Source organism: Prosopis cineraria, unplaced genomic scaffold (genome assembly GCF_029017545.1).
Source record: "Prosopis cineraria cultivar Desert tree isolate PC_DT_omini unplaced genomic scaffold, ASM2901754v1 PC353, whole genome shotgun sequence".
In the NCBI taxonomy this organism is placed as follows: domain Eukaryota; kingdom Viridiplantae; phylum Streptophyta; class Magnoliopsida; order Fabales; family Fabaceae; genus Prosopis; species Prosopis cineraria.
The window spans coordinates 1-20,433 of NW_026555680.1; the positions used below are offsets into that span (position 1 = coordinate 1).

Consider the following 20,433-nt stretch of genomic DNA (forward strand, 5'->3'; position numbering starts at 1 on the left):
CTCCAACCAATACTTCCAACGATTGTGAATCTGAAATTATCAGGCAATGGGCTGTCGCAGTTTTTCTTAAGCAAATTATATTGATGATAAATAATATGCCCGAGTACTGTATATAATTACAGGTTGAATATCCTGATCATTTTTAAAGCTGATGAAAGATGCCGGATCACTGAAAATTACGGTTGATGAAATTCAACTTCTAAACAGCAGTATGCAAAGAATTCTTGGTGTAACAAATATCAATATTACCTCTACCACTAAGCGCTACAATTTATCATTAAATTGCAACAAAGGACACTTATCAATCAAGTTGGAATCATGGTAGGCTTCCTTCAGAAAAACTGTACTTCTCTTACAACTTTATTAGTGAGGTAAAAGATCCCCTGATGCTTTATCAAGCAAAGCAATAGCTTAGATGGTAAGAGATACTCTGAATGAAATGCGTCCAGCTGTGTAGATGTCATCCTCTTCTCCATGGTCAAACTCAGGAGCTCATGAAGAACTCCCACAACTCTTTTGCGAGCTTTAGGATCAGCAATATCAAATCTCCTTGCATTCAAATAGGGAGAAGGAAACTCCATTTTCTGCCACTTCTCAAATTGCTCAAGATAACCAACGTTTGGCCTAAACCAGCTGGAAAATTCACTCTAAATGCATATGGACCAGGATAGTTTCCATCTTTTGATATCTTAACCTTCTTTTGATATCCAGCAGGCTTTGAAATTCCTTCTTCAGCTAACCTAGTCTCCCTAGCAGTGACAGCTAATGAAGAATCCCCAATTTTCCAATACAAGACAAGCTCTCCCATTGACTTCTCTCACAGAAAAGAAATGAGGGTACTTGGAATCAAGGAGGTCTTGAAATCAAGTGGTAAACCCATTCTGGGCCAACAAATTCAATAGTTTCAAGTGGAACACAGCACTCAACAGATAACATTAACAACTTTCTCAGGCTGTTCACCAAAATTGGTTCCATTAAAGCCCTGGCCTCAGCTTCTCCACTGGCAATCTTTCTGGCCTTTTCAGTGAGACAAACAAAAGGAGGTTCTCTGTTACCGCCACCAGCATGGAAAATTGGGGAATATCTATATAACACGCCAAATTCCTCCATTCTTCTGCCACCCCTACATGCTTTTCAAGGTCACGTAGAAGGATGGATTGGTGCTTTTGGGATTGGATAATGGACTTCAACTGTAGAATAAGGGATGGCTTCTTCTGTAATTCCATGACCCTGTCAAGTTCAGGTGCCCTGTGGTAGATTTTCTTTTTGGGTCTTCCTCCACCACCGGATTTCTGTCTGATAGCCATCCACATGAAAGCAGGCTTGTGAATAGGGGTTGGCCTAGGTTGGAGATGACGATGCATGAATCTGTTCTTCCTTTGCTTGTAGAGAAGTTGGAGATGGGTGAGTCCACAAGAAGCTAAAATGAACCCTTGTTGCAATTCTCTAAGGGGAAAACAATGTTGAACATACACATGTAATCAAATGCACTGGAATAGAAACAAAATGATCAGAAACGACGTAGCAGGGGGACATTTTACTAAAAGAAATCACTATTATGGATTTAGTGCCATTTCAGGAAAAATTCATTCTCTCTATCTGCAGTTGACTGCTTTGTGCTAGGAGAAACCTTGAACTGCAGGATATAGATGGGGCTCAAACATGTAATGTTTATGGTGTTTGAACTCGATTCTGACATTATATTACAATCACAAGTCAAGCTTTACATGCTAACCACTCAACATATGCATGTATCATTGTATATAGATCGGATGAAATAAGAGAACCAACGCTAAATCATAAAAAAACAGTCCTATGTATAAGAAATAATATTCTTCCACCAGCATCGACATATACTCAAGGCAATTTAACTTTAAATCAGCAGTAAGAGGAATCATATATTCCACACCTAAAAATTTAACAAATCAAAGAACCAACCCAATAATTGTTTCACAGTATCACACCATCATGAAAACATTCTAAAAACAAATTCATCGGAGAAACAAATGGGAGATAGAGTTCACGGCCATAAACTTCATTTTAATTCATAAATTAACCTGGAAAATGAATTACAGAGCATTCATGTTTCCTCTTTGTTGATAAGTCAAGAAAATGGATTGTCAAATAAAGCAACCGAACTTAGCGATGTACAACACTTTTAAACCAGAAATGTATCGTTACAAAGAGATTATCTCTTACAAGTTTTCATTTATGAAAAGGAACAATCTTTTCACTGACACAGCACCATAAATTTAACACACAACGGAACTTCAAGGCCAATGAATCACAACCCTTAATTTGTTTTCATGAATAGTAATGAAGCTGTATCACACGAACCCATACCCATTGTCGACGCTGTGGAGATCTGATAACCCGAGCCGGAAAGGGAACGTCGGAGGGAAGACGAGGCCGACAGGAGAATGAGGTTCCGTACAACGCTTTGAGTGACGAGGTGAGAGACGGAGCACGCATGAGGTCGGAGAGGGGCAGTGAAGGAGAACGGAGAACAGCGAGCGCGAGAGGCAGTGAAGGAGCGCGGCTAGGTCCCCGATGCATCAAAGCTGTGGCAATCCAGACACATTTAATCGATATAATGGTCAATCAAAATTTAGAATTAAGCTCCTCCAAAGCCAAAATAAATCAAAACGAGTAAACAATCAGAGCAGAAACCCATAGGTCCTCTTCACTAATGAGGCATATTACTTTACACAGTACCAGAAACGAACCCAGAATCCTGCCGCAATCAAGAAATTTCATACCACAGAAACCAATTAAATGGTTGAAGCACACCTAACGGCCTCCGGTGCGTTGGCAGTCGGACTGGTGGGTTACTTAGACTCTACTCTCTTGTCGCCGAAATGGTCACGCCTGGGATGGGAGAAGAGGTCGCCGCGTGATGGACTGATGGACGAGTGGCTGAGAGAGTGAGAGGCTGAGAAAGAAGTCTTCTCCTGTGTTGCCGCGATGGTCGCGTTGTCGAAGGAGTGGGAGAGTCTCGTTGTGTGAGGCTTCGACGATTATCAACTGTACGTTTCATCACAATGGGCCAAAAAAAAAAAAAAAACAGAGAGAGAGGGGAAAAATTGTTAGTAAATCCCTTGTTCAAAATTGCAATCAGATAAATAGGTTTGGGATTTTAGAGATACCGATTTGCACCTTAAATTTATCCCCTTACATCCTCGTTCTTTTAATTTTTCTAAACAGTATCAGTCTTGAGAAGGGATTTCCTAGCAGTTTTTCCCAAAAAAAAAAAAAGAAGTTATGAAGACTTAAAAGACTGAAGGTTTAGTTAATTGATAAATCTTTAATTGCTCAGAGCCTCCATTGCTTTTTTTTATCTTTTGGAACCTTCAGCCAGCATTGGATGGATTTGGAGAGGATCCTGATTATATAAATAGATATGCTGCACGTCTTAATGGGTTAACATTTAAAAAAAAAATTATAGTTCCGTAATAAAGTGATATCAGAGCTAGGGGTGTTTATAGGACGGGATGGGACCGAAACACCCCCGTCCTGTGTCCCGTCCCGAAAGAAAGATTCAGATTGAATTTTGGTCTCATGTCCCGTCCCGTCCCGTTAAGAGTCGGGACGGAACTAGGACAAGATCGAGACGTCCCGCCGTCCCAACAAATAGAATAATATCAAAAAAAAATCTAAATAACAACGTTCATTAAAATTTTAAATTATATAATTTATTAAGTTTAAAATCAAAATAACACAAGTACATAAAAAACAATAATTTAAAATTAATTATTGAATTATATTAATCACAACTATATATTATAATAAAAAATACAAGTGATCTTTATGCTATAAGATTAGCAACAATAGGCAAGTCAAACACAATATCAAATAATTATTCTTCTACTTTAGTGAAGATGTACTAAGCTAATTATTCTTCTAAAAATAAGCAAGAAATATGTTATAAATAAAAGTTATTAAATAGATAGATATAAAAATAAATTATATTAATATAATTAATATATTATAAAAAAAATATCGTCATGTTTACTCCATGTCATTAAAATTATTAATATAAAAACACTTTAATTTTAAATAAGAATTGTAAGTATTAAAATTATAATTAATATAATTAATATAAGTATAAATTATATTAATATAATTAATATATTTAAAATAAAAAATAATATATATATATATATATATAATATTCGGGACGGGACGGACGTCCCGATGGTAATCCCGTGTCCCCTCCCGTCCCGATTATTTTCTGACCGAGATAAGACCTGTCCTGATATGATCGGGATTATACTGGGCCAATCGGGACGAGTCTAGATTGAACACCCCTAATCAGAGCCAAACTTGAGTTTGCTCATTTGGTAGCCTCTTTTAGTGGGCCACTTGTGACAGGGGTGTCACGGATTGACTAGGGAATTGTCAAGTCTGACATCAGAGGGACTTGGAGAGGATATTAGCTATATAAGCGGGTGCACTACATGCCTTAATGAGTTAACCTTTTGGGAAGAGAGTAACAGTCCCGTGACACTTTGCTACCATTCTTCCAGAATAATATGGGTTTGATGAGTGTCTGATTAGATTTAAACAGCTCGGGTTTAAATGCCTAGTTATCTTTAAAATTGTCCAATTTTTAAGCCTAAATGCTTATTTTTTTCACAAAAAAGGGTTTAAACTAGCTGCCCAAATTCCTGGCTCTACCTTGGTGTTTGACATCAAATTACCATGTTGCCATTTTATGATACAGGTGATCGTTTTACGGTTTTAATGAAAATTTCAATTGCTGGAAATTAAAAAAAAAAATCCATCCTTGACTATATTAATGTATAGCAGCTTGTGAGTTAGGCTCCAATGGATGACATGGCTTGATATCCCAGTGATCAAATCAGTATCCTCGCAATTGTTCTCTTCAAAACTTTATTTTATTCCACGTTTCACTTTTCTCCTTTTATTTTGTTTTATTTTCGCCTTCAGATCTTGATTTAATTTTGTTTAAATTTTATGTTTAAAGTAACAAAAGCCCCTCTCTTGCCCAAAACAAAAAAACAAAAATTGCAACAGAAGCTACTCAGATTTTTCCTTCTCCATAATAATATAGAAGTATAGCTTTCTAAAACTAGCTCAGCTAGTAAGAATGGGATGGTGTAGGAGTAGAAATTAAGAATACAAATATTCTCAATGTATAAAAAACAAAAATTATATTTATTCCCAAAAAAAAAAATTAGTACAAACAGTTATTAAAACTAAGAATATTGTAATCTGCTCCACTGGATCTGATAACATTATAGTTCGTGACTAATAATAGAGTTAAGACAATTTAATAATAACACGTATTTTTTTTAATTATATATCATAGTCTTCTGAAGGAAACTAGAATCAAACCTATTATTGTGTACGCTATTTAGATATTTCATTGACAAACCTTTTACTAAAACTATATGTAATTCTGGTAAAAAATTGTGTCTACAATTACAACAAAATGGCACAGGTATGGCAGCTACCATCAGCAACTGGTCATCAAAACCTATAATTATCATCATGTATTCCAACACAGCTCCTCAGACCAAAGCTAATAATGCACGACCTCACTGGAAAGTGGAAAATTAAAAAGTAAAGCCAAATGCAACTCAGAACAGCTTCCTGATAGAAAAAGATCATTCCAGTTTGTACAACACATTGGACAGAAAAATGAAAAAAAAAAAAAAGCAACACATGATTGATTATTGCAAACAGCTTCTTTAGCAAAAATTAACATAAACAGTTCAATCTAACATCGATGAATTGAAAAATATCAACGCGATACTATCGCCATGCAGCATGTCTAGTAAAGGATAAAAATGCTACAGAACCAAACTCAAGATGCAGGACTTTCAGAATTGCATTAAAGGAGGAAGCCAATTAGATTCATAACGGGCACACCAAAAATTTAAAGTTTGTCCTCGTATTCTGAAAGTGGAGTCATCTGCTCCTTCAAGCCCTTCCTCTTGCGAATGTCTGCAACAAGCTGTGCAGCTTGTGTTCCAGGCTCAAGTGGATCCGATGACATCATATCCCAGTGATCAAATATCAACTGTGGGAAAGCCTGCCCTGATGTTGCGGCCCTCAATGTGCTTGAGAACCCAAATGACTCAATGACAGGGAGGTATGCCTTAATGTTGTAAAGTGGAGTACCAGGCCTCTGCATTTCCTCAAAGACATGCCCTCGTTTCTGGTTAAGAACACTGTAGATTCCACCAAGAGCCTGCTCAGGAGCTTGGATTTCCACCAGGTAAACAGGCTCAAGAAGCCTGGGCTTAGCAGTCAACTGTGAAGCATAAAAGACTCTCCTAGCAGTTGGAATGATCTGGCCACCTCCTCTGTGGATAGCATCAGCATGAAGAACAACATCACAGACTTCAAAACAAATGCCTCTCATGTTCTCTTCAGCCATTGCACCTTCTCTTGATGCCCACTGGAATCCAGCAACAACAGAGTCCTTGATTTCATTCAGGTACTGCACTCCCTTACACATATCTACTACCATGTTAGGTCCAGTGGTCTCAGGCCCAAAACACCATATTTTCTTGGCAAGATCCTTGTCCCAACCAAACTCTTCAGACAATATTTTAGAACGAACCTTGGGGTCATCTCTGGGTCCAATCTTGCCATCATCAATTGCCTCAGCAAGCCCTTCCTCCATGGGTCTTGCTTCCATGTACAGACGGTTGTGCTTGTTGGGTGACTTGCTCATCACAGTACGGCAAGATCTCTCTAGAACAGTTTCACGGAAGGATACAACAGGGTCAGACTTTATAATCTCAGCTCCACCCATGAAATCTTCTTGCAAATCCTTCAAACATATCTCAAGGTGAAGTTCCCCTGCACCAGCAACAATGTGCTCTCCAGACTCCGCAATAGTACACACAACCATAGGATCTGATTTAGCCAACCGTTTGAGACCTTCAACAAGCTTTGGAAGATCAGATGCAACCTTGCACTGAACAGCAACACGTACCACAGGTGAGACGGAAAACTTCATTGCTCGGATAGGATGGGCATCCACTTCCTTTTCATTTGTTAATGTAGCATTTTTGGTAATAAATTGATCCAGACCAACCATAGCAACTGTGTTACCACAAGGCACATCCTCAACAGTTTCCTGCCTCTTTCCCATCCAGATGACAGTTCTTTGCACATTCTTAACATACAAGTCTTTCTTCTCCCCAGGTACATAGTTTGGTCCCATGATTCTGACCTTCAAACCAGTGGAGACCTTACCAGAGAAGACACGGCCAAAAGCAAAAAATCTACCCTTATCAGATGCAGGAATCATTTTTGAGACATAAAGCATCAGGGGTCCATCAGGATCACAATTCCTGATTGCTGTGGCATACTGATCATCAAGAGGTCCCTCATACAAGTTTTCAACGCGATATTTTTGGGCTTTTGATGGGGAGGGAAGATGGAATATCATCATTTCCAAAAGTGCATTGCTTGCCGGGAGCCAAGTTTGCATGACACGTTTCATCAATGCTTTACCCATTAGGTCCTTTTCTTCAGATTTCATGATGACTCCAAGCTTTTGCAACATAGGCCATAACTTATCCTTTTGATCATTCATACAAGTGGAAATTATCTGCTTGATAGGCTCATAGCAGAACTGAACAAACCCGCGCTTGCAGGTGGCCGAACCTGTGTTCTTGCTGGTCCATTTCTTAGTTGCTGGATCAAAGAAGTTCTCACCCCACAGCCTTTCCATCATCTTTGACTCATCAACTCCAAATTTAGAGGCATACATTTTAGAGAAGTTGGTCAAAGTGAAAGCCCAACCATGCAAACCAGCAGAAAAAGCAACTGTTCCTTTTTCTGGGTAAACCTGACAATCACCAAGGAGGGGATCTTCATATGTAGCCATGATCACATTGGCATTCTCAATAACCCTTTGAAAGGTCTGGTAAGCCTCCTCTCCATCCACCTGGAGCTCAAGGAAGCACCTGTCCATTTTATTCACAGTCAAAACAGGCTTAATTCTTTCTCCAAGTGCCTGTCGAAGCACAGTTTCAGTTTGGACACAAACACCTTCAATACAGTCTACCACCACTAGAGCTCCATCAGTTATACGGAGTGCAGCTGTGACCTCAGATGAGAAATCCACGTGCCCAGGGGAGTCAATCAGGTTGATAAGATACTCATTGCCATTGCGTTCACCTTTGAAGCTCTTGAGATCCTCATCACTCATTTCATAGTAGAGAGAAATACCAGTAGACTTGATTGTGATCCCACGCTCTGCTTCATCTTGACGGGTATCAGTCATCCGGACATCACCTGCCACTTCTTGTGCAATAATACCAGCAGCCGCCACAAGAGAGTCAGTGAGGGTAGATTTTCCTGCAATTGGAAATTGAGAAAATAAAGTGAAATTCAAACCATCTAAAAAAAGCGATTTCATGACATTACAAATTGCTAATGCAGTAACTACATATGACCAAAAAAAAAAAAATCTTTTTTTATCAAATGCAAATCAAGTTATTTTTGCCTCTAGATATCAAAGATATTCTTGAAAGACTTGTGTCTTTTTCTCTAACAAGAAAGAAGAAAGAACTATTGCCGGTCTAAATACTGTGCTGCAGAAATAGAAAACAATTGAGCAAAGATTACATGAGCTGGCTAATGCATACCATGATCAACATGTGCAATAACAGACATATTACGAATATTGTGCTTAAAGTCCATAATGCGACGGAGCCCTTCAGCTGTGAACTTCACCTGCACATATTAAAGCAATATTAAAAATAAATTATGCAGAGCCCATGAATTCACCAACTTGAAATGCCTGGAGTAATTTTTATTAACTTACCATCTTGTCTTGTCTTTATACTCCAAAGCAAAAGTGACTAGTTAAACTAATGTGAAACTGCAAAAAGTAAGGAAATTACAGAGTAAGATAAGTAAAAGAATAAATGATATCCAATGTAGGAAGAGCAGAGTTACGAAGATAGCTCTTGGAAATCAAATACAAATATACACACACACTCATAAAAAGATAGCAGAAATTATTTTAGTTGTTGAATAGTCAACAGGAATTACTACGAATATAGAATCATTAAGGTTTATCAGCTTCCATTCAGAGCAGACAAATTGTCTTTACACTTCACAGCTACAATTATTTCGAGTTCTCTACAGTTTGCAAGAATAAGCTACAAACATAAATAGTGATTGCAAAAAAAAAACAAAAAACAAAACAAAAGAAAAGAAAAAAACCATGAAGCATTATTTCAAATAATGCAGGGGTAAGTTATATTACTATGTAAATTACTGAAAGCAATGGTGATTTTTTTCCTCAACAATTGAGATACAAATAAGCTGAAGTAGATCCAAAGTAAACTCGATCACCCATCTAACGTCAAGACCATCGAGTGATAGAAGCCTAAAATAATAATAAGTTAAGAATTACAAACATCGAAGAGAAAAGCCCAGATTAAGATAAGGCGTCGGAAAAAGATGTAAGCGACACGGCAATCCACATGATCCACGAAATATGTCACATAGAAGAGAAGATGTCTTTTTGCTGCAAAACTTATATATGCTAAGAGATGTTCAAAGACAAAAAAGGAAAAAGGGGGGGGGGGGGAAGACGCAGCTTTTCAAAGGCCACAGCAAAAGCATAGATCTTGACCAATCCAACTAGAAACTACAAGGAAACACAAAAGGAGAGGAAGGGGGGGGGGGGGGCGCTGGTCAACTTAGCATATTAGAGAAACGATCAGAAAAAGAGGATCGCGACCAAGCGGATAGTACGGGAAATTTAGAGAAATTGAACCTCTGAGCTTTGGAGATGACAGTAAGTGACGGCGGAGGGAGGCTTAGTATGGCGGCTTTTCCTCAGAGCAACAGAGCGTTTAATTAACGTCTCGCCGGAAAGAATCAGAAAGATAATTTCCGTTTAAGGGAAAATTATTTCTGAGCACCTGAATCTTCAAAATTTGAAGTAGAAAATTGATAGCAATTGTACTGTTTTTTCAGAATTAAAAGTTATCATTAAATTTGAAAATTTATTGATGATTTTTTAAAAGAGTTATTGATTAAAATATAATTTTAATTTTTTAATTTTATATAAGATTTCAGTTTGATTACTTAATTTTATAAAATATTTCTTTAATTCTTAAATATTAATATTGTTAGTTTTAAATGATTATTTTTTTTATGTCAATGATTATTATTTAAAAAAAATTTAATATATTAATATTTAAAAATATTTTGTTAATATTTAAAAGTTTAATATAAAAATTTGTAGAGATTAAACTAATATTATTAAGATTAAATGATTAAAAAAATACTTTATAAAATTAAAAAAATTAAAATAAAATAATATATAAAGTTAAAAAATTAAATGTGTATCATCATCAAAGTTATTAAATTTCACCACCTTGCCAAAAGTTATATCTGTTAATTTACAAATTTTAGTATCAAAATATAAATCTGTCCCTAGGGTTTTCAAGGAAGCTTCATTATTATCCTTACATTTTAAAAACTGCGATGTTACAATGATGTTTTTTAAAACTGAATAATTTTGCCCTGTTATCAAGTTTGGCCACATTCATTGATGGTTGATCTGTTAATGCCACATATGTAATAGAATTCCACATATGCCAAAAATTATCATCTCACTCCTCTTCCTTTATTCCTTCCCCTCACCGAAACCATCCAGCATAGAGGAAGCAAATCAAAAACACAAATCAAGAACTTAGCAAATCAAATCAAGAAGACATGTGAAAAATGGGAGGAAAAACCCATTGAAGTAAGTTGCCAACATTAACTTGAACAACCGAATTAGATCACGATCAACAACAAAGGAGATTTAAGAAAATCACAGCAAAAACTCAACACAAACAATTGAAGCTAAACAACCAAGCTTCAATCCATTTTGATCAAGAATTAAGGATGCAACTTTAAATTATTAAGAATTAAGGCAAATCAATCAAAAAATCCAACACTATGACCAAAATCCACCATACAAAATACCAAAAAGTAATGCCAAAACCAAGGAGTAATTGTGATGAATATTACAAAAATCATGACTCGATCTAATTGCAAAGAGAAGACAAAATCAAAAAATAATCAAGGGAGGAGACGAAGATGGACCAGAATACAATCGCAAAACACAAAGGATGATGGTGCAAACTCGACGTTGAAGCAAGAATAGCAGAGCACGAAGCCACGAATCATGAAAGACAGAGCAAAGGGCACAAGAATCTAGTGAAAACTCAACAAAAATCAAAGCATTAATATGGCAAAAGCTTCTTTGATCCACTTTGACTTGTTCAATGAATTTAGTAAAGAAACCGGTCATGGGTTTGGATTTGTTAGGTTATTGATCTGGGCAAAAGGGGTTCAACGGTGCTTGATTTGGGTTGAGGGGTTTGCTCTTGGGTGGATGACAACAAAGGTTGGAGTGTTGAAATCACGTTGAATCCCCACCCAGCATCTTCTAATTTATTTAATTTGGATAAAGGGGTTTGACAGAGGTTGGGTTCTCCTATTGTTCAATCTAGACAGAGGGGTTCAATAAAGGTTGGGTTCTTTAATTTGTTTAACAATGAAGGTTGGGTTGTTAATCTAGACAGAAGGATTTGATGGAGCAAAGGGCATAAGAATCAGAAGGAGAAGGTGAATAAGAAGAAGATGACGAGAAGATAACAAGGACTGGGTTGTTGTCTCTAAGTAGCATTTTTTTTATTTTTAAAATATCCTAGCTGGCTACCTACATGGAAATTCAAGGTCAAATTGACAGTTAGTGTGATTAAATTCTAACAGCAAGGCAAAATTTTTCGATCTTGAAAAACATTAGAGTAGCATTGCACCTTTTAAGACATATACCAACATCACCTTCTTAAAAACGTCCAAGGCACGTTTGTACTTTAGTCCAAAATTATAATATTAAGATAAATTGATATGTTTCTTTTTTTTTATAATTTATTTTGGCAACTAATGTAAACCTTTTTTTATCCTTGAGAAATTCTTAAATGGACTTGATGCATCAAATCATCTATAGTTCATCCAATAAAATTGCACCAATTTAATCAAATAAAATCTTATGTATTGTTATTTGTAATCTTTTTTTATAATAAAATGCCTATTTAATTGCTTGCCTTTTTTCTCTCTACTATCATTAATATCATAATCAATTTATATTTAATGTCATATTTTTATTGGATGAATCATGAATGATCTGGTGGACCAAGTCCATCCAAAAATTTCTCTATAATCTCATAATTTGTTGAGAAATTCTTATGTAAACCATGTGCATTATGTCATTTGTGGCATGTCCAATGAAAACATGATATTTAGATGACACTAAATATTAATTGATTTTAACATTAATAATAGTAGAGAGAGAAAATGTAAGAAATTAAAATATACATTCTATTATAAGAATAAAATTAATTAAAATAATGTTATATAAGATTTTATTTAGATGATTTACGGCATTCTGATTGGATAGGCCATATATAATATGGCACACCTAGTTTACTTAAGAATTTCTCTAATTTCTTTTTTCTATAATGAATTCTTTCCGTTATAATTATGGGGGAATGTACTCCAAATGGGCCGCAGCAAAAGCAAATGAATTCCAGACCCTCTAAACGTATACACACAGTAGTTAAAGGGAATAAAAGAGACTTGGGCTATTCAAAAAAGCCTATTGAAGCATATCAAGGCAAGGCTATTAGTTTTAAAGCTACAACTGATAATTCTTTTTCCCCTAATCTATGAGTCTGGATGCAAGGAATAGAAGGGAATATTTCAAATGTTAATTTGATTTCTTCTCCTAATTCAACTGAGAATTATGATCTTAGCACGCCTCCTGATCCTAGTAACTCCATCAATTTTGTTCTTGAAACTCAAATGAGCACTGATCCAGCCATGGCTAATCAAAATCAATTCTTATGTGACAAAGATGATGAAGATTATCTTTCTATCAATGGCAATGATGATGAAATCATTGATGATGACCTTTTGCATGAGGATTTCGATAATCCATGCATCAAAAATGACCTGGAGGATGATGAATTCAGTGATTATAAGGATGAAGCCTAATCCTTTTTCTAGGTTTATCCCCTCCTTTTATTATTATTTTATGGATATTATTTGTTGGAATTGTAGAGGTATTTGTGGTAAAAGCTCTCCAGTCGCATCAGAGAAATTACCAATGCTTACAACACTCAAATTCTTATTTTAATTGAAACCAGAGCTAGTAGTTCTAGAGCAGATAAGATTGTTAAAAAATTAGGTTTCTCTGATTAGATCCATGTTGAAACTACTGAATCTGCTGGAGGTATTTGGATTCTTTGGAACAATAATTCTATTGAAATTGATTATATTTATTCTAGTGTCCAAATTCCTCATTGTAAAGTTAATGTTTTACCTAATAGTAACTTTTACCTATTATCTTGTGTTTATGGAGATCTTAACCCGTACGAATGTGTTGCTCTTTGGGATTCCATCACATTCCTTGCTCAAAATATGTCTAATCCTTGGCTTAGTGTAGGTGATTTCAATGCCTACCTTTCTTATGAAGATAAATGTGGAGGCAGTGGTCATAATTGAAGAGCCATGAAATAATTTAAAGACTATATCAATTCTTTCAATCTCCTTGATCTAAATTTTTCAGGAGATAAATTCACTTGGGGTAAAGGAAATGTTAATGAAAGACTTGACTGAGCTTTTTGTAACGTGGAGTGGCGTATTAAATTCAACCAAGTGAATACTTATTATCTCCCTAAATATGGCTCTGACCATCGGCCTATCAAAATCTAACTTGATAAAGGAATCAATTCTTACTAACACAAAGGACCTTTTCGTTGTCATGCTGCTTGGATGCTAGAAGAGTCCTTTCATCCGATAATTAAGGAATCTTGGAAAAATAATGATTGGAAAGAAGGAAGAATTAAATTTGCTGATTTTGTAACCTTATGGAATAAAAACAATATCGACAACATTCACATTAAAAAGAAAGGGATCCTTCGCAGACTAGAAGGAATAGACCACCAAAGGAATCATAATGATAATTACTTTCTTAGAAAACTTGAAAAATATTTATGGGAAGAATTCAACCAGGTTATCTTGCAGGAGGAGCTGATATGGTTTCAAAAATCTAGATGCAAATGGTTGAATTAGGGTGATCGGAATACTAAATATTTTCATGCCACCTCTATCATCAAAAGTAGCAATCTTGATTTCATCCTCGGTAACCTCTCTATAGATAGAATGTAGTTGTAAAGCAGAGAAAGGTGGAAATCCCTTATCTATGATGAGTTTGAGTTTTGCAAGAGCATCTTCTTTGAAGAGATTTTCAAAATAAGAGACAGCCATGCTTTTAAAAGTATTAAAATCCTGAATCCAAGTATCATTATCATATTTAAGAGATAAGATTAAAGCCCTTGGTCTAGATGGTATTAATGCTGGTTTTATCCATACCTATTGGAATGATCTTAAAACCAACATTGTTGAACTCATTAAAAAGGTCTTCATCAATCCAGACTTAGTGAGATAAATGACACCTTTATTACTCTCATTCCTAAAGTCAATAACCCTATTTGTGTGAAGGATTTCCAACCTATATCTCTCTATAATGTAAGCTATAAAATCATAACCAAGATTCTCTCCAATTGTTTTCGTCAATATATGAACAATCTTATTGGGGATTCTCAATGCAGCTTCATCTAAGGTTGGCAAAGTAGTGATAATATCTTAATTGCCTTGGAAATCATTCACTCCATAAGGAATAAGAATAAATAGAAAGGTTTCATGATTGTCGACCTTAAGAAAGCTTTCGATAGACTCTCTTGGGATTTCATTAACGACATTCTTCATTCTGTTGGTTTGAATAATCACTATAGGAAATTAATTAGAGCTACCATCTCTTCTTGTATGAGGGTTCTTTGGAATGGTAAACCGACTAATGAATTCATACTCTCTCGCGACATAAGACAGGGAGACCTTTTATCTCCTTATTTATTTGTTCTTTACATTGAATGTCTTAGTCATTGTATTATTAGTTTCATTGATAAAATTGAGTAGAAGCCAATTAGACTAACAACTAATAGACCTCCTATTTCTCATTTACTTTTTGCTAATGATTTATTACTCTTTACAGAGGCATCTATTAACCAAGCTATGATTATTCAACAATGTCTCTCAAATTTCTGTAATGCTTCTAGCCAAAAACTTAACATTGGGAAATCTAAGTTCTTCTGTTCTAGGAATGTCAATTTTAATAGGGCTTCTTAGATCAGCATTGAATTAGGAATTCCCTCACAAGTAATCTTGCAAATATCTAAGAATTCCTTTAATCCATGAAAGGGCTTCTAAGTTTATCTTTACTCCTTTACTTGATAAAGCCTGCTCTCGCCTTGCCAACTAGAAAAGTTGATTTCTTAACATTGCTGGGAAAATATATTTATTAATTTTGTTCTTTCAGAAATTCCTAACTATGTCATACAGACCATATTGTTGCCTAAAAATGTTCTGACGAAATTGGGGAAAAATTCTAGAAATTTCCTTTGGGACTCCTTTGATGGGCATAAAAAACCTCACCTAATTTCTTAGGACTATATTCCTATGAAAAAATCTGTTGGGGGTCTTGGCATTAAAATTCTAAGATCCAAAACATCGCCTTCATCATGAAACTTTGTTAGGGTCTTATCACTTAACTAAGTCGGCTTTGGGTCAAGATTCTTCGTGACAAATACAAATGTATAAATCCCACTATTCCTATGGTCTACAAACCTAGCTCCTCCTCTTTCACTTGAAATAGTATTTGCAAAGAATAGGATAAATTCATGGTGTATGTTGGTTGGAAAATTGATAAGGGAGACCAAACCTCCTTCTGGTACAGTAAGTGGTCCCCTCTTCTAGAACCTCTTGTTTATTATGCCTACCCTAGTGTAGAGCCATCTTTCATGCTCGAGTTTTTGATCCTTACAACTCCACTAGGGGATGGAATTTTAGCCTTTTGAATCATCACCTCCCTCCTGAGGTGATAAGATTCATTACATTGGTTAGACCACTTAATCCCTTTGGGGATGATGATGTCATTATTTGGAGACCATCCTCTGATGGCAACTTCATCGTCAAATCTACTTATAAAGTTATGGCCTCTCAACAGGATCGTAACAATTCTGACATTTGGGCAAGGATTTGAAAGTGGCCTACTTATAAAAAAAATCAAGCACTTTCTTTAGAAGGCTACTTGGGATAGACTTCAACTCAAATCTACCTACACCGAAGGGAGTACTCCTCTTTAACAAACTTGCTTTTTTGAATGCAATTCTCTTGATTCCTCAATTCATATTTTGTGAGATTGCATAGAAGCTCATAATGTTTGGATTAAACTGGTGAAACCCTCAAAATTTAATACTTTCTTCTCCTTTTTGAGCAAGATTGGGTAATTTGGAATGTGAAAGTTAAGGCAGGAAATCTAAATACAAGAAAGACCCTTTAGCAAAGACTTTTCACTCAGGTTTGCTATAACATTTGAAAGACACATTGCAAAAAAATATATTCTGGAGAAACCATTCAGAATGTCGACATTGCTTTCTCTAATACCCAGCAAATCACCAACGATATGAGGCTTCAATCTAAAGTTAATCTCCTTAGTTGTGCTAGAAGCATATTAGACAACCCCAGAAATAGGTTGGATCTGCCTTGACATTGATAGCGCTGTTAACTCCATTGGAGCTGCTACTTGTGGTGGAATCATATGAGATGATAAAAGCAATTGGATCAAGGGATTTTCTAAATACCTCAGTTATCATCCAAGCACAGCAGCAAAACTATTAGGTATTTTAGAAGGACTATAGCTTTGTTGGAATGCTCATTTCGACAAAATCAACATATACTCTGATTCTATGAAAGCACTCTCGCTTATCTAACATAATTTCCCTAATAACCATCCTCTCTCTGAAATTATCAACAAAGTGAGAACATTGATCATGAAAGATTGGATTATTATTTTTGAACACATGTTTAGGGAAGCAAATAGATGTGCGGACATACTCGTTCATCAAGCCTTTTAGGATAATCTTGATTTTATTATTTACAATCATCTGCCCCTAGGATGCAGATCCCTTATGAAATCTGACATGACCTAATTTTATTCAACTTTTACATGAGTTTTTCGTGTCCTTGTATTAAAAAAAATTTTAAAACTAAAAATTGAATTAAACTTAAATTAAAATAAAATATTTAAAAATAAAAAATAGAATTTAGTAAATTAGTTAAATTTAATTTGTTTCTCTTATTTTGTGATTAGGAAGCATCAAAACAATAATTTTCAAGTGAGATTTTTAATTTATAAAGAAAAATTTTTTTAAACATAATTACATCCTTGATTTACAACCTTAAAAATATAAATTTGCAATGAAATTTGCTATAACTTGTAAAATAACAGTAAGAACTTGTCAAACATGTCACCATTGTAAATTTGCAAGTTGGATTTATTAATTTGTAAAGGGAAAAATAGGAACATAATTTATTAAACATATTGTCGATTTTTGTATATTATTACTCTTGTTTCCTGATTTGCAATTCATTCACAAATAATTTGCAAGATCTTATTTCCATATAGAAAGACAAGGTTTTTAACTTGTCAAATACAAGTAAGGGCTAATATGTAATTTAAACCATAAACTATAAGTTCAGAGGCATTTTGAATTCTATTGTTCTTTACAAAATAATAAAAAACCATGTGTCTTAGAAATCCTGAGTCTTAAAGATAACAATAAGATTCTCAAGTTCCCTTATCTCAATTTATTCAAATGTGGAGATGCAAAGATATCGAAATATAAGGTGCTTTTGATTAATGGAAATATAAAATGCAAAGTTGTGTTGACTACAACTTGAAAATTGAAAATAAACTAAGGCCTAAATCGGAAATATAGGGTAAATAACTTGAAAAGTAAAATGGATTCTAATGAACTATGCTTCTAATAAATATAATGATGATCCTTGATGATTCGTTTGAATTCCTTTTATAAGCTCTTGTCTAAGACCATTATGCTCGAAAGATCCAGAGCCCATGTGCAAAATATCCATGATCACTTAGCTATGAGATTCATGGCATATTAGATAATGCTCTCTTGTCCACTCAATTGTCTTCCTTGCCCAATTGCCCTTAGTCTTAAGGGTTACCTTGAGTATGTGCATGGCATGCCTCTTTTTAATAATGGATCAAGCATTTTTATTATTTGGGCATGTCATTTCAATCTTCCTCTCGCTTTGCGACTCTTTGTTTTAGGCGCAATGCCTATACTCGTATTTGTTACATTTTAAAGCCTTGAACAATTAAATATTGAACAATTTTACCCCACGATTAATTTCAAACAAATTCCATAACTTTACATTTACACCTGGTGGGGCCTATTATTTTTTGCTTTAACTTTTGGGAAAATGAGAGTTAGGTCCCAAAGGAATGAATTAATGACAATTAGGTCCTCAATAAAAATTTTTACAAATTGAATTGTAAATATCAATTCAAGCAATTAGAAGCAAAAATTTATGTTACAATATAAGAGTTACATTTAATATTTAAATATTTATTTACAATTGAAACTCTTTGATTTATAACAATTTGGATCGATATTTTCAATTTATTTTTCAAAAAAATTTATTAAGGATTTAACTATCATTAATTCATTCCTTTGAGCCTAACTATCATTTTTCCTTAACTTTCTCTCCTCTTCTCTCTTCCCCTCCCTCTCCCTCTTCTTGTCTTAGTCTCCCTCTTCTTGTCTCACTCTCCCTCTTCTCCTCCCCCTCCCCTGTGTCCCCCCTCGGTTCAGGTGATTTCTCAACATAAACTGCACACACCCAATAATATTATATCTAGAAAAATGGTACACAAATATGGAGGAAATACCATAGAAAGAGATTCAATCCCATAAGAATTATATAATATTATTCAAAATGCCCTCCCTCCTTGTTGGTATAGATGTTGCAAATTAGCTATTTAATTTGAGACCAAATTCATATTATTTTGTTGGTATATATATATTTAGTGTGCTAGATACACAAATATCAAGGAAATACCATAGAAAGAGGTTTAAGGTCTTGCTATAATTTAAGAATTTAGAATTGGTTGTTGTATTTAGTATAAGCACTGATTGCTTTTATCATTTAAACGATTAAAATTCAAATCAACATTTTAGATAAATTCATCATTCATGTGGAATATGAATTCAAAAATATTGATCTAAATTTCAATGGTTCAAATGGTACAAATACTTATCATCGAATCTAAATCCTATAATTTATAGTGAAAAACTAAAATTAGCAATAGTTCTTCTACATAAAGTCAAATATGAGTTTTTCCACATAAAGTCAAATATGATAGGGACGAAGATCCCCTAAATGCCTTGCTCTCCATCATTGTCAGTTAAGAGGAGCTTTCAACCTTCACATCTGCTTTGTTGGCCACTGGTTGAGCATCATTCAAACTTGATTGGGAGTGAAGAGCCTGTGTTTTTAGCAGACACAAGTTCAAGGAGAATGGAAAAGGGGGGGGAGAGGAGGAGATGGAGGAGGGAGGAGGGAGGAGAAGGCAGATATAAGGAGAGAGAAAGTCAAGCAAAAAATGATGGGTCCTACCAATTATGGAGTGACAGACATTAGGTTGGAATTAATGGGAGCGAGATTGTCTCAAATGTAATTGTTTAGAATTTAAAATATATCAAGTATGAGTTTAGGGTTGAAATCATTTTAAACCTATAGTTTAGGATTAAAATTGCATATTAACTCTATAAGTAATGTTATATTTGATTTTTTTTTCTTTACACATAAGCAAAACTTATAAATTTTATTTTTATCATCCTAGTTATAAAAAAAAAGAAGAGTCAATAAAAAATACATTAAGATTTAAGATTATGAACATTAAATAACTGAAAAACTTGAATTAAACTTAAATAAGGATCAAATTGTTTGAAAATAAAAGGCAAGCATCAAGGTTTTTTTAATGAATTGGTTTAAACATTTGTTACCTTCATTCTATAATTTCCAATGATAAAAATAAAAATTTAGTGTCCTGCTGATGTCTAAACCATGAAGAGGCGATGTCAGTAGATGAAAACCGTTACACAGGATAAAGCAAGCTTGGAATTAAAAGCATGTCCACTGCTTCATTAGCTTCTCTACAAATGATCTGGAACGTGAATTTTAATGAAACTTTTGGATGAAAGAGGGAAGTGAATGGATAATAATTTGATATTGACAAATATAATCTTTTTTTATTTATACAATTGATTAATGAATATACTATTATCCTATATTTTTTGATTTAGCAAGATGTAATTTATAAATATTAAAACACAAGCCAGGGTATATTGATCAAAATATAGCCAAAAAAAAAAAAAACGTCTCCCTTCAAATTCTCAAATTTTGAAGGGATGGTTAGAAATTTTTTCCAATATTCCTCTCATTAAG

General features: G+C 34.7%; 1 protein-coding gene and 1 pseudogene across 2 annotated transcripts; both read right to left on the bottom strand.

Moving 5' to 3' along the window:
* Positions 1-166: 166 nt before the first annotated feature.
* Positions 167-3,171, bottom strand: LOC129296559 (protein WHAT'S THIS FACTOR 1 homolog, chloroplastic-like; annotated as a pseudogene).
* A 2,416-nt stretch (positions 3,172-5,587) lies between these two features.
* LOC129296558 (elongation factor 2-like) lies at positions 5,588-9,908 on the bottom strand. 2 transcript variants are annotated; one of them, XM_054935141.1, is made up of 4 exons: positions 9,776-9,908; positions 8,813-8,869; positions 8,634-8,721; positions 5,588-8,343 (listed from the first exon to the last, which is right to left on the bottom strand). In XM_054935141.1, the coding sequence occupies exons 2-4, from the start codon at positions 8,813-8,815 to the stop codon at positions 5,903-5,905; spliced, it is 2,532 nt and encodes an 843-aa protein (XP_054791116.1). In that variant the 5' UTR covers positions 8,816-8,869; positions 9,776-9,908; the 3' UTR covers positions 5,588-5,902. The 2 variants fall into 2 exon arrangements, with proteins under 2 accessions (XP_054791116.1, XP_054791117.1); XM_054935142.1 differs by lacking the exon at positions 9,776-9,908 and adding an exon at positions 9,260-9,277.
* Between the last annotated feature and the right edge of the window lie 10,525 nt (positions 9,909-20,433).